The sequence below is a fragment of the Sebastes fasciatus genome, chromosome 11, assembly GCF_043250625.1.
Source record: "Sebastes fasciatus isolate fSebFas1 chromosome 11, fSebFas1.pri, whole genome shotgun sequence".
NCBI classification, from domain to species: Eukaryota; Metazoa; Chordata; class Actinopteri; order Perciformes; family Sebastidae; genus Sebastes; species Sebastes fasciatus.
The window spans coordinates 25,161,393-25,175,616 of NC_133805.1; the positions used below are offsets into that span (position 1 = coordinate 25,161,393).

The following is a 14,224-nucleotide window of genomic DNA, read 5'->3' on the forward strand; positions in this document are numbered from 1 at the left end:
AAAGCAGTTCTCCGATTCAACTTAGAAATGAAACACTATGAAAAGTTAATTCAATGATTAAGTAACAAAAGAAAATTCCTCTTCTCTTGCCTGTCAGTCAGAGGGGTGATGACCAGACGGTCGGTACAGCCTAGGAACTCATTCTGATAAATGAAGTCCACATTGGTAATAGACACAAGGATTTTATCCATGTCCTCCCTGAAGTAAAATCTGCTCTGCTTCAGCCATTCAAAATCACCGACAGATTTGATACGCTTTTTTACCTGAGGACAAATAGGATATCAATCTGAACGTGAATAATAATAATAATAATAATAATAATAATAATTCATGAAAATGACAGTTAATAATATAATAGGATCCATGACAAGTAAGATGTTTGAAAGAACCTACTAGGTCATTAAATATGTCACTCTGGTGCACATGGATTGTGACGAGTGTCTCATATTTGACTCTGTCAAATTTGCTCAGGTCACAGGTGGTTTGCTTAATGAGTATGCTGAGTAGATCTAGGAATTTATTATTGGTAAGAGGCATGGCCTCCCTGTAATCTTCAGCATTTTGCAGTGCCTCTTCTGCATCTCTTGTCCAAAGTATCTGGATTCCCAGCAAGCCCACCTAAAACAGTAAGAGCAAAACAATGCAAGAAAACGTGACCTGAAAGTATGAGCTAACATACATTAGTTGCGGTGCCATCCTGTAATAAAAAACAACTAAAGGTCTACCGATGTCACCAGTCTTTCTTTACATCTCTTAAAACTACAAGTGTACTCATTTTTGTTATTTTACAAATAACTCAATGTTTTAACACAAAGTACATCCAAGAGTATAAAAAGGACCATGACTATCATTTGTTAGGCTGCCTCAGTCACTGATGTAGGCAGGGAGAGAACAGTGAATTAGCAAAATAAAGTCATGATCAACGTTATAAATGTTTCTTGAGGCATGAGGCCATAATTCTGGACACTCATGCTAAGTTGTCAAGTGATCACCATGTAGTAGTTTGATCAGGATATGAATAAGCCTTTCCTAAAATGTGTCCTGAGGATTTTATAGGAAGATTACAATGTATAAATCCTCTGTTGTGGAAGCATCTACAAGGTCGGAGCTGTGGTCAGTTGTTGTCACAATTCTGACTTGTTACACTTGGCTTGTGGTGTCAGACTTGAACAGTGGAGAAAGAAATAATCATAATTATACCCTGTACAAGTCTGGTGTTGACCTCATATCTAATACAAAGGTATTAGGGTGCTAATAGCATGGCAACTGTCAACATATTCAACATTTTCATTGCTGTCTTCTGACCTGCGCTTGGAACTTGTTGAGGAAAGAGAGGAGCTCGAAGTCTTCTTCGTAGATATCTTGAACTGCAGCTTTGATAACAGAGTGTAATGAAGCCTGCTGTTGAAACAACAGCTCCCCAAGCCAGTTCTCCACTGGTCCCTGTGCCATGACAGGACTGTCCAGCTGAAACCACAAACACACATTTACTTTATTATACTATACTTCTGAGGATTACAGGAAAGCAACAAAGTGTATTTACTCAAGTACAATTTTAGGTAAATTAGTTTTTTTTCCATATTTTTCTCTCCTACGCTTCACTTCCAAGTTATTTTATACATTAAGATTTCACAAACAGAACACATGACACACTCTGCAGTGTGCACACTATGCTATTTGATGTATTGTTAGAGATTCCCAACATTATATGATGCAATTAAAATCTGCTCCATTTAGACCAGCTGCAACAAAGAGCTTTACATAAAGAGTAACACATGCAGTTCCACATTATTTTCTATTATGCAAATGCAAATAGCATTACATACCTCTAGTTTCTCTCCCTCTTGTGAAATAACAGCCAACATCTTGTCATACTTAGTTTCATGAAACTCCACTTCATTGACATTGTCAAACACTCCGAGAAGATGTGACTGAAAAAAATAAATTGTATCTAAAATTAGTTTTACTACATTTTTTTACCAAACAAGTTCAAGAAATCAACATGATAATATGACAGACTACTATTTGTTGTTGCATAATTCATCAGCGTACATTTTGTCACTATGAAAAGACAATTATAGGATTCATGTGCCAGATGTTTTTTTATTTAAAAAGTGTAGCAGTTCACAAGAATATAAAATGTATGAGGTCATGAAATCCTTCAAAATTTTCCTGAGTTATATCTGTACCGGGTTTACATCCTAATCCTCTCTTCCTTGGCCTTATTTTCTTCCAGATTTCACTGAAATATGTTTTTGAGGTACCCTGCTAACACCCAGATCTACAAGTGGGACCAAAAACACAACCTCCTTTGCAGAGGTACTATTTCCTTTTTACACTGTATAGTTTTTAAAAACAAACTAACAACTTTTTATAGTGACAATCAATGATCTAACCTGAATTGTGTGAGAATCACTGGCTTGTCCGAGGATTTCCAACAGGGCCGGATCAGACACAAAGAAGAACCGTGGGAAGAGGAGCCTCTTTTTCTCAAGGTACCTGTTGAGTCAGATCACATCATCTCCAGTTTACACATCGCCTCCATCAGCTGTAGCAAAGCCTTTGCAAAGTGTGAGGAGTAACCAAAATTAAATGAAAAAAAAAAAGAATAATAAAGTCTGATGACAACGCTTGAATGTAAAACATTAAAATGCAAATGAATTACAAGAAAATGCAAAGAACCTTTAAAGTTATAAGTTTCACCTCTCACCGATCCTGGCTTCCTTACATTGGCTACCTGTTGCTTTTAGAATTGATTTCAAAATATTACTAATTACTTACAAAGCCCCGAGAGGCCTCGTCCCAAGTTATTTAGCAGATCTATTATTACCCTATATCCCTTCCCGCACTCCGAGATCCTCAGACGTGTCATTCCTTGTGGTTCCAAGGTCCAGATTCATTCACAAAGATGAGAGCCTTTGCAGTCAGGGGACCTAGACTATGGAATGACCTCCCTGATGAGATCAGGGCTACAAACTCTGTTGCGCCTTTTAAATCACCTTTAAAAAACTCACTTTTTTAGAATTGCTTTTCTGTGATTTTATTTCTGTTTTACGATATTTTAGTTGTTTTACCCTTTGGATTTTTATGTGTTTAGTTATTGGCTTTTAGTACCTTTTGTTATCCCTGTGTTTTAATGTGTTCTGTTTTTATTGTAAAGCACTTTGTAACTGTGTTTGGAAAGGTGCTATAAAAATAAAGATAATTATTATTATAAGAAAAAACGACTTTGCAGTTACTTTGCAATGAGGCTGTAAAAGAGCCACACTTCTATGCTGTTGAATCTCTCATATATCAGTGTTCTGTTTAACATAATACTGACTGTAGCAATTTGTAGGAAAACTAAGGGAGATCACTAAAATTAAAATACATTCAATGCACTAACAAGGTAACACTATGTAGAAGAGTTTTTAGACATTTTTTTTTAATCCTACTGACATTTCTAACAAAAAGTACTAAACTACAAAAAGTGCTTTACAAAGCTTTACCTTGCGAGAGATTTTTGACAGAACTCCAGCTGTTTCTGAAGATCTGGTAGGAGCTGTCCCAGAGTTGAATCACCCGCACAGCACTCCACCACATTTGGGACTTTGTGGGCTCGCTGCATGACCGTAATCCAGGACTTGTCAATGTTCGCAAAACGCTTTGCTTCCTACATTGGGGAAAAATTAAGTATTTTTGTATTTTTCTAGGGAAAAGCTCAACATTGTAATTTTCAATATATAAAGATAAAAAAGATTAACTCTACCTCTGGTAAGTCTTTGGCGATATCACCCCCAACAAACACAGCCTCCAAATAGATCCACAGGGTTTGAACAATAACCCACTGTTCAATGACATCAGATGATGTTGAAAGCTTTGACAGCCAGTCCTGGATCTCTGCTTTGTAGTAGGCACTGTACCTATAAAAGGAAGATGACACAAGTTCCTTAAGACAACACAAGACACTGTATGGGCACTATGTCTGAAAGGATACCTTGTATAAATAGAACCAAATTTATCGGCATCAGTACTTTATTTCCCTCTTTGAATCATCATTTATAGTCACATCAGTCTAGCAGCAGTCTTTTCTTTTTATTGCCTCAATCCATTTTTCTTACTTGGTGTTAATGCAGCAGTGGGTAGAATTGGAGAAAATATGATTAAAAAAAGTTATTTTTTATAAAACGGTAACTATATGCTCACAGTAGTGCATGAGACAGGTAATCTGAAAAAAATCATGTGCCTCTGTGTCCTCCGGTGCTCCTAATGGCATCTGCAAGATTTCACAGACCGGAGGAAAACAAGCAATCAGAGCCGAGCTGGAGCCCGATGTCTCTGAAATACTAAGCGCCGCCCACCAGCCGGAGCAAACTTTCTCATTTTACAGCTAAACAGTACACTACAAGATGTTTCTGAGAATATTTGAGGCGAGAAATAGGCATTACAGTAACAGAATATTGATTCATATTTTATCAGAGTTTGAGAGTGATTGACAGCTGCCGCCGTTGAATGAACAGCCAATAGGAACACTCTCTCTCTGAAATGACCTGTGATTGGCCAAAGTCTCCCGTCACGGGCTTGAATTTCTAAAGCCTGAAAACACAATGATGCCAAAAACATTCTGCCTACTGACACTTTAAATATGGATTTTGGTCAAAATGTTGAAATCTTATTTGTTGATAATTACAAGTCAGTGCTCTGTTGTACCTGTTGCTCATCATTGACTCCAGCACCATCAGACTATCCTCCAGGTTGGTGAGTATCTCCGCTGTGTCTGAACCTTTCAGCATCACTTCACCTCTTTCCTTGAATGTCATCAAGCTCAGGAGCTGGCTGGACCACAGTTCTTTCACTTGTGACAATTTAGCCTCAATATCCTTCTCCATCACAGCCGATTTGCAGATATCCTACAAATGCAAAAAGCCAAGCGAGTGAACAACATAATAAGATAAATATTGTAACTAGAGATTAGGGCAGGTTGCAACAACAGTATCCAAACTGCCAGCAAAGCAAACCTCAATATCGTCCTTGTACTTCAACAGAGGCGCTTCCATGATGTTTTGCAGGGTAAAGGTACTGGACTCCACTTCAAATTGATGCCCAGTCAGGTCTGCGATCTGGTTCCAGTGTCTCCTCAACATAGACTTGTTTGCCATCAACTCAAGCAGAGGGCATGACTCATTGAAATCATCAATCGTCTTCTTCAGGTCTTGGAAGGCTTGCCAGTCCTTCAGTCCTTTGGGTAGCTTTCGGCATCTAGAAATGGGGATAATCATTGATGTATATGTCTAAAAAAATATACAAAGCAACTGTAGTTTTCATTTTCACTGCCTATCTTTGAATACTTTCTTCTTTTTGCAGCAATTATAGAAATAATATTGTATTAAGTTGGGCAAGATGATTGTACTGTTATGTACTATGCAGTTATTCTCCATCATATAAAAATAACTAAAATAAATTGGTTGTAACAGTAGGGTGGGGAGAATTTACATAAATACTTGGATTACCTCTTCTCAAATTCCAAAAGTTCTGCATTGATCTTCTCAATATCCACATCTGTCCACAGAATACCATAGTATCCGCTAACCTTACTCCTCACTGCATCATAAAGGCCATAGAGTTTCTGTAGCAGGTCAAGCTCTTTTCTAAGGAAATTATAGATCTATTAGTCCGAATACCATAAAGATTAACCATAACCAAGGATTGTCATTGTTCTGGTAAAGTAGGGTAAGCTTTTGTAAAGTGGCAACATACTTTTTCTTATGTAGACAGTCATACTTTGTGACTGGCAAGCCAAGAAGCTGCTCCCCAGAGGTATATGTGGTGAAATTTCTCCACAGTTCTTCGAATCTAGCCTGAGTAAAAAAAAAACAAGAAAAAGAAAAAGGTTAAAATTAAGTATTACATTAGACATTAAATATTCAAGAGAATCTAATGAAAGAAAAGTAAGATGCTGGTATATTTAGTATATTATTTAGCAGAAAACAACCACAAATGTGTGTGGATATTGATAAATGTTTGGGTTTATAAAACAAATTCACATGTATTTTAATCCCCTGCTCACTTGTCACCTCTGATACTTTTGCATTGAACTCCTTGATTTGGGGTCTTGTGAGTTGATACTCATAAGGAGCAAAGACAACATGTCATCCACAGTATCAGACAAGCTAATAAAGTTATATATACATTTTCAAAGTGGCTGCCCTTGGAGGCTGGTTACAGTAGATAGGTGGTAGAGAGTAAAGCACTTTTCGGTACAAAAGACTCAGGATATTTGGGTCGCCGTGGTAGCCAACCTGGTAGAGCGGGTGGCCCATGTACCAAGGTAGGAAACCTTTATTCGCAGTGCGAAAGCTCAGAAAAATCAACCTTGTTCCGAAAAAAAATTGCATTGCATTTCCGCAAGGTAATGTTCATGTTCTGTGTGGAGGTACTCATAACAAAAACAACAATTCGCAAAAATATACTGTTGTGAGAATTAATCGCACAAAAACAATGCCCCCAGTGTGTAAAGGCCTTTAATTTCAAACTGAAATGTTTTTAGTGTGCCACATACTGTATTTAGTTTATGGCATTTCTATTCGTTTAAATGTTTTTCATGCATCTAACATTAACCAGTACAGTATGGTGGATGGTATTAAATCAACTGACGGTGGTACCTGACAGACTTGGAGCCTACGGCTGGCTTCTTCGGATGCTATTCCATCAACCATGGGGCCTTCCTGATAAAACAAGACCATAAAACCATAAGATCATGAACTGATTAATTTAAATTATTTGATTGAAAGCTTACAAACACTGATGAGATTTAAAGATTCACAGATTACTTACTGTATCATATTGTTTCATAAAAGTGCTAACATCATTTTGGAAAATGGCAACACACTCCACAAGGTTTTGTTTGAACTTGGGCTGCATACGAACAAGCTCATCTTGCACTGATGTCTGGGAAAGTCAGGAATAAAAAGAAAATAAAAAAAAAGATCACAGCTGAGTTATAGAAGAACACACTGTAAAATACCAAAGCAAAAAAAAGGATACATATAATGGTAATACTAACAGCTTTAGACTGGAGCTCTGTGAAGAAATTCCTCAGATTGTACACCCCTTCTGCTTCTTTTTCAGTCACCTCTGCTTCATATTTAGTCAAGATTTCAAACGCTTCCTGTAAAATACAACATCATCATAAGATGGTTATTTGACAGCTTCATCAATCACAACTGCACGGCTAACTTATCAAGGAAAATAATGTATGACTTCAAATAGACTGTCAGTGAAAAACATTTCTGAACCAACTATGACAATCTGTAAATTTTATGAGCACACAAATTTAAGACAGAGCATGTGAACCATGAATTTGATGGTGATAGATATAACAGTCTCCACAAATAATCTCTGATAACTTTCACTGATAATGCACAGCTGGCAATTTACTCACATCATGGTGTATTTCTTGTCTTTCACAATGCCTAACTCCCTTTAACTTTACTCCTATCATTTCAACATTATCTTTCTATAATCACAAATAAGTTTTCACCAAGATTTGTCCATATTCCACATCTGGAAACCTAAAAAAAGCTGAAATTCTTTCTGTGGATCCCATTTGGTCGGCTACTTGAGCAGAATGCATTTATTTCAGTTAGACCACTGGGTCGGCACAAGATGGGTCCCAATGCGGAAATGCAAAAAGACAGAGGGTCCTCTAGGAAAAAGACCAAATAAAGCAAACTACGGTTTGCCTCCATTTGTCAAGACAGACGATAACAGGATTTCTGCTGTGAAAGCTTTCCAGAGTTGTAATATCATTTCTCGTATCATAAACCGCTTTGCGGTGTTTTGGTCTCTGATAAATCTTAAAACTAATGGATATTTTTACTTCCTCGATCATATTTCATTCTCTCACCAGTAGCTGTATATAGCCATACCCCCTCACTATTTCAGCCTTTTGTGTTTATTTTTTTAAAAGCAGTTCTATATTTGGTCTGTACGGTCATGTAACCATTGTAGTTACAGACTAGACTGAAGCTACATCATATCCTTGAAAAAACAAATGATTGTGCTATTCATACCTCAATGAAAATCAATGTCATATCAGTTTGTATTTCAGCATCCCGCAGCTCAGACAGGGACCCCATAGCATGACGCACATCTTCCAGATTAGCCACAGGATGAGACAGTTGTACGAGGTATTTGTTGGTGTGTATGCTGGTGTCCATCATTTTCTTCTCGTACTCCTCCTTCACGTATTTGCACAACAGTTTCTTCCATGCTTTGGTCTCAACTGTCAAGGACTTCTTTAATGGTTCTGTACAGACGACACAATTCACAGTGCAGAATTTGCATTCCTCTTCTCTAAACACACACAGTTCTCAAAACAGGCACAACCTACAAGTGATGACATAACCAACTAAAACATTTTGTTGGAAAATCAAATATTCCTATGACAAAAAGGATGTTGCTTCTTGGGTCAAAAGGTTTCTTGTCGGTAAAAAAATTCTGTGGCAGAGATGGCAAAGTTGGTCACTCGGTTCACCACTTGGGTTCAAACAGAAATATCTTGACAAAACATTTGATGGATTGCCACGAAATTTTGTACAAATGTGTGTGTGTTTCCCAAAGGGTACATTCTGTGACTTTTTCCCCTCCTAGCACCACCACAAAATTAACATTTTTGGTTTTGAGTAAAATGTCTAATTATTGGATGGATGGACCGTTTTTGTGTCAAATTATTGATTTCTTCAGTAAGTAGCCGTGTAATAAGCGGGATAATGTACAGCTAGCTGGTCATTGTTGTGTAAGAATCCCCTTCAGGGCAATGCTGCACCCCCACCCACAGCAGAGGGGTCTCTCATCGCCCTGAAGGGGATTCTTTCACAACAATGACTAGCTCGCTGTACATTATCCCTTACTTATCCATCTCCCTATTCTCTAGTGGAATTTGACCCAGCAGCACAGATTGTAAAATGTAGTGTAGAGGCCAGAAAAAAAAGTGGGTAAAAAAAATTTATATTAGAATTAATCTGGTTGCTGTCTAGAACACATTACGGCCTTACCTGTTGACAATTCAGTAGACTCCAAAACAAAGATCGGTGTGATTTCATCAATGTCTTGTTCAACTGAGTCGTAGTGCAGGATTTCAGATTTGATTTGGATCAATGATGGATTGCTGTCTATGAATTCCTTTTAAAAGTTAAGATAAACATGATATTATGATCATCATTATTATTATTGATATAGGAAAACATATATTTTCTGTCAAAAGTCAAAACAAGAACATTATGTTCTCAGGAAAACAAACCTTGACTTTGAGGTCCTTGTCCTTGTCCCAGATCACGCTGTAAGGGTCGAACTGCTTCAGAACATCAGCTGCTTGGCTTTTATGGGAGCTGAACGCTGATTTCAGGGAGACCACAACCTTTTTGATGTCCTTGTGTTCAGCAACTCTGTAATAGAACTTCTCTTTTTCTCCGTCTATGAGATTATCACAAACAGGGAAACAGACAATGATTAAAAACTGCTCTTGACAATTTAAAATCAATGATTAATACAATTTATCATGTTCACACATCAAACTAAAAATAGCTTTTTTTAAGGGCTGTACATAACTTTGATTGCTATTGGCCATGTCAGAGAACTGATTTTATTATACACAGTCAGATTATACCATTATGGACAGTCAGAAGAAAAAGATTAAATAATACATTTGGACTATTCTTAAAACAAAAAAATTTACAAATTAAAAACTGAAATAACTTAAACGTCATATACTTGGTTTCAATTTAAGAAGATTAATGTTATTTACTTAAGATCCAAATATTTTCATTATATTTTAGGATAAATGTAATTTCTGTCAACTTGTCTTTCAGAGTTTTTTCATCCATGTGCATGCTGATAATGACTTACCTTTGTTCTTTGTGCCATCGTGACTGTACTCCCGTTGCCATGCAATGCCCTTGCTAATTTCCAACACCAAGTTGATTAGTTGATTTATGGCCTGTTGGGTCTCAACTACTGTGGGAATCATTACCTGATGACAAATATCAGACAGAGAAACTGAATTTTCTGTTTAACAAGATTGGTAAGGAATTCTAGATTATCCAACTCCCCTAAATGGTAACTAGTGTGAAGTGGAAAGTCGCCAATGAGTAGTAGAAACTCACCACATTGGGTACAACCAGGTGTACTTCACATTTTATTAGCGGCACCATCTTAGTCTCAGACTCTGACTTCTGATAAGTGCTAAAATCCCCTTTTATTGATGTTGATCTGTAAGAGAGAGATAGAGATAATTTCTCTTAGATATTGGCCTTTTTTTACATACTGAATAACACAGTCATACTTACTTAGTGCCACAAATTCTCCTTTTCAGGGTCTCCAGAGATAGCTTGGTTGTTTTGATCAGTGCATCCAATATCCTTGCACTGAAGTATTCATAAAGCTTCTTAAACTCCTGAAATTAAAATTTGTATTTGAAGAATTAACATATTTGTTGATATATTGTACATAAAGAGCAATGTTTTGGTGTTGGTAAGCAAACATACCCTCTCAAATTTTATTGCTTTAGCTCTATCTGGACCTTCCAAATTCATTCCCTCATCCTCATTAGGGGTCTTCTGGCTCTCTCCTGAGAATGACACACTCCTCTGTCCTACAATGTTCAAAGGGAGAAATAAAAAGTATACTCACATACACACATAACAAACTTCAATTTTGGGTGCTGAATGACTGTTATTCAGAAACTGGGAAACTGGGACTTAGGAGCACCTGAAACAGGTTTCTCGACAGTCTTCCTGATGCCTTCTGATTGATAAATGGCACTGAACACATTAGCCAGCTCTGTCACTGCTTCTTTGACACGACTAAATTTGTAGTCCAATGTCTTCGCCCACTCCTGACATCGTTTCTAAACAAAGGATATATAATGAGTGGATTGGTAAACCAGACCTAATTCATAATTTCTCTGAAAAAGCACATCAAAAACAACTGAAGCTTTGTTTTGGTCACTTGAGGGCAGCAGAAACAAGTTGTGAACACAACATTGATATATCATCACCTTTTAAAATGATATGGCGAACTTGTTAGCAAACAGTTGCCTATTTACACATAGTTACAGAGCAAAAAATTGTCAATCTTTTGGAGTCGTGTTTTTAGCCACCCGATGAATGTAGGCCCAATATTCACTTTACTCTCTTAGCTCTGTTTTTGGTGTCTGTCTAAAGGGAAATATCTGGATTTTTAACTGCTAAATGCTCCACTATGTTCCCAAGCTAGTTGCTAACTGTGTCTACATGCCATGGGATTTTAGAGCTTTTTCAACTGAAAACAGCTGCCTGCTGTGGCTCAAAACAATGTAATGAGAGTGGTAAGAGTGAACCAAAACAGTTAAGTTGCTGGCGGCAGGACAGCTTAACAATGCACTGAAACTCTGTATAACACTCCGTATAGCCGAGGGGAGCTGCAGATTAGGGTGATGAATCCCTTCACATTGCCAAATTGTTTTTATATTGTCATTTGATACATAATCATAAAAAATATTGAACATAGCCGCTTTAAGGATTGATTTAATGGAAGAACATTAGCAATTCAATTTTAATTCATGTCTTAATTTTGAGGATGGAAATAAGATAGCAATAAAAAAAATGAAAGTGAAGTCCATACCTCATTGCGGTCAATCAGGTGTTGCGCTGAACACGCATGACTTTCGGGGAGCTCAATCAGCACAGTCTCTGAGATGTCTTTAAGGACATCATCAATGTGTATCTGACAGATATCCTGCACCTGAAAAAAAAAATGGTACATAAAAACGTGGAATCCCTGAAGGGTAAAAGTGTGACAAAGCGTTGCTGACTGGTAATTGCAATGTTATGTCATTCTCACATTGCACAACAGCAATATCCATATCTGAAAAGGAAAGATAGATAACATTTTGCTCTGTGCTTTTATTCAGTCACATACCTTCTTTACAAGATGTTTGAGCTCAAACAAAGCAGTGTCAACAATTTGTAAGAACTTGTCCAGGAGGAGGGATGACCAGGTGAGCAGCACTGCCCCTTGGCGAAGCTCAGATTCCACCTTGTAATTTACCAAAAACATAATAGCAAAAGATAGCAACTCTGGAAGCACTGATAAATTACGCAATAGTAATTCTTTAAGACACAAAAGCCATAAAAACATTTTAAACAGTCATAATTGCCGGTTTATACCTTTTCCCACAGAAAGCCCAAGTATTATTGTTGGTAAGCAACTAAGCAAGAAACACTTGTCTGTTTACACTGACTTGAAGCACATATCATGAGTTGAACTATTTATGTTTACATTTATGAGAACATGATATGAGTTACTCTTTACCATTTTGATATTTTATAATTTAGACAAATGTTCTACATTTAAATGTACTGTGTTTACAAACTGCTTACATTTTTTACTTTTGAAGCCATCATGCTGGCGAAGTCTGCAGGAATGCTCTCACATGTGGACTCATACTCTGCCAAAATGGTCTATAAAAAACAAATAAGGCATACATGTAATTTTATATTAAGGTAACCATCCATCTGTTAAAAAGTTTATAATTTACCTTTAGTCGGAGGTGATTGACATTTATTTTGCTTTCCAACTTCACCAGATGCAAAGCCTGCTTTGGAACCTCCAGACCCATCTTCAACAGACACTTAGCCTCCCGAATGACCTCAGCTACTTTTGAATCAAAGTTGATCACGAATTTTCCAGTCTTTGGGTGACGAACCAGCAGTGTAATATTCAGGACTGTTATGAAGCAGAAAGGGGGAGAAAACACTTGAAATTAATATAATACTATATATATTAATATTACTAACAAGGGACACTGTGTGCCATCTCGGTATCAACATATTAAGTCAGAGCCAGAGAACCAACCATGATCTAGATTTGATACTTCTTCCACCCACGCTCTATGGTAAACATACTCAAACGCTACTAACGCAGCTGCAGTTTGATTGTACATTTTGACCACATCTCGTCCTTCAGGGCTGCACAGGATGTCAGAGTGTTTCTGTTAATGACAACAGATACAGTCAACATTAAAACATTTCAGTACAATAATAATGTATTTTTAGTTGTTTTGGTGGGAGAATCGTAAGCTTACTTTTATGTATGAGATGGGTTCCTCTATTTTCTGGTAGAGATGCCTGACCCAACCAATTCTTCCAGCCACAGGAGGCATGTTTCTAGCTAATGGGGGGTTGTCTTTCTGTCTGTCATAGAGCTGCCAAGAAAATTTACAAAAGAAGATCTGTTCATTTCATCAAAAACATCAAAGTCCATATTTGATAATAAATTTATATTTTATTCTCAGCATCTACTCAAGCATGAAAATGGGTACCTTTTTCACAAACTCTACTTCCAACGCATAGTGCTGAAGAATAAGACCCAAAACGTTGGAAATTTCTGTGTCAAGACAGGGGATGTTCAGCCTCTGGAAACTACCAATAAAGGAATTTATGAGATTTGTGTTAGAATTTTTTTATTATAATGCCAAATCATCCACAGTTTAAATAATTACAGTACAATCTTAATATTATACTACTATACTATATTATACTGACCGCTGTAAAAAGGACAGAGCTTGTTGAGATGAGAAGATGTTTGAGAAGCATGAACTCATTAATGTCCGCAGCAGCATCTGTAAATAAAGAAAGCACAAATATTAATATGACCATCTATATTGGAAACAATAATTAATATATAAGAGAGAGGGGGTCAAAAGAAGCTACCTACACCATAGATTGTAAACAGAAGGAAACTATACATACCTCAATGTGCCCAATTTCAGCCATAAACTTAGTAAAATCCTTTTCAAATTCAACTGTCCTTGGAGCCAACATATCATACTGCGTCCTTTTCAGCTTCATGGATACAGTGCGGAATTGTCTGGCCAGAACCGCAATGCCCTCAATATTTGATTTTTCAAGAGATTTGAACGTCTGGAACACTATAAATATTTGTGTGATCTAAAATAGATAATGCTTATTGTTACTTGGTAAGGCCTTGTGGTAAAAGTAGGATTTAAATTAAAAAAGGTAATGTGGGACTGCACCTTTTGGAGTTGCTTGCAGAAGTGCTCAAACTTGCAAAAAACCTGCATTTCTGGAACCTCAAAGGACCTCCTTCCAGGTGTTTCCACCGTTTGTTTCTTTGTTTTCTGGATGCAAGACTGATACTCCTGATATAAGCAGATACAGTCCTGGCAAAGATAAGATAAGATTAG

The 14,224-nt window shown here is 37.1% G+C and overlaps 1 protein-coding gene across 1 annotated transcript in view; it reads right to left on the minus strand.

Annotated features, from left to right (window-relative positions):
* LOC141777508 (dynein axonemal heavy chain 8-like) overlaps positions 1-14,224 on the minus strand; it is a 40,453-nt gene that overhangs the window by 18,602 nt on the left and 7,627 nt on the right. Inside the window, exons 12-43 of the mRNA XM_074651817.1 lie at positions 14,054-14,200; positions 13,770-13,967; positions 13,563-13,639; positions 13,340-13,439; positions 13,103-13,222; positions 12,874-13,009; positions 12,557-12,744; positions 12,399-12,479; positions 11,938-12,054; positions 11,641-11,760; positions 10,747-10,885; positions 10,524-10,630; positions 10,326-10,432; positions 10,143-10,248; positions 9,886-10,009; positions 9,281-9,453; positions 9,036-9,162; positions 8,052-8,287; positions 7,043-7,147; positions 6,814-6,927; positions 6,642-6,704; positions 5,737-5,837; positions 5,490-5,627; positions 4,998-5,238; positions 4,690-4,889; positions 3,749-3,902; positions 3,489-3,652; positions 2,397-2,499; positions 1,827-1,931; positions 1,306-1,467; positions 394-618; positions 91-263 (exon numbers count right to left, since the gene is read on the minus strand). Of these exons, the coding sequence (XP_074507918.1) occupies positions 91-263; positions 394-618; positions 1,306-1,467; positions 1,827-1,931; positions 2,397-2,499; positions 3,489-3,652; positions 3,749-3,902; positions 4,690-4,889; positions 4,998-5,238; positions 5,490-5,627; positions 5,737-5,837; positions 6,642-6,704; positions 6,814-6,927; positions 7,043-7,147; positions 8,052-8,287; positions 9,036-9,162; positions 9,281-9,453; positions 9,886-10,009; positions 10,143-10,248; positions 10,326-10,432; positions 10,524-10,630; positions 10,747-10,885; positions 11,641-11,760; positions 11,938-12,054; positions 12,399-12,479; positions 12,557-12,744; positions 12,874-13,009; positions 13,103-13,222; positions 13,340-13,439; positions 13,563-13,639; positions 13,770-13,967; positions 14,054-14,200 (4,451 nt within the window). The remainder of the gene's footprint in view (positions 1-90; positions 264-393; positions 619-1,305; positions 1,468-1,826; positions 1,932-2,396; positions 2,500-3,488; positions 3,653-3,748; positions 3,903-4,689; positions 4,890-4,997; positions 5,239-5,489; positions 5,628-5,736; positions 5,838-6,641; positions 6,705-6,813; positions 6,928-7,042; positions 7,148-8,051; positions 8,288-9,035; positions 9,163-9,280; positions 9,454-9,885; positions 10,010-10,142; positions 10,249-10,325; positions 10,433-10,523; positions 10,631-10,746; positions 10,886-11,640; positions 11,761-11,937; positions 12,055-12,398; positions 12,480-12,556; positions 12,745-12,873; positions 13,010-13,102; positions 13,223-13,339; positions 13,440-13,562; positions 13,640-13,769; positions 13,968-14,053; positions 14,201-14,224) is intronic.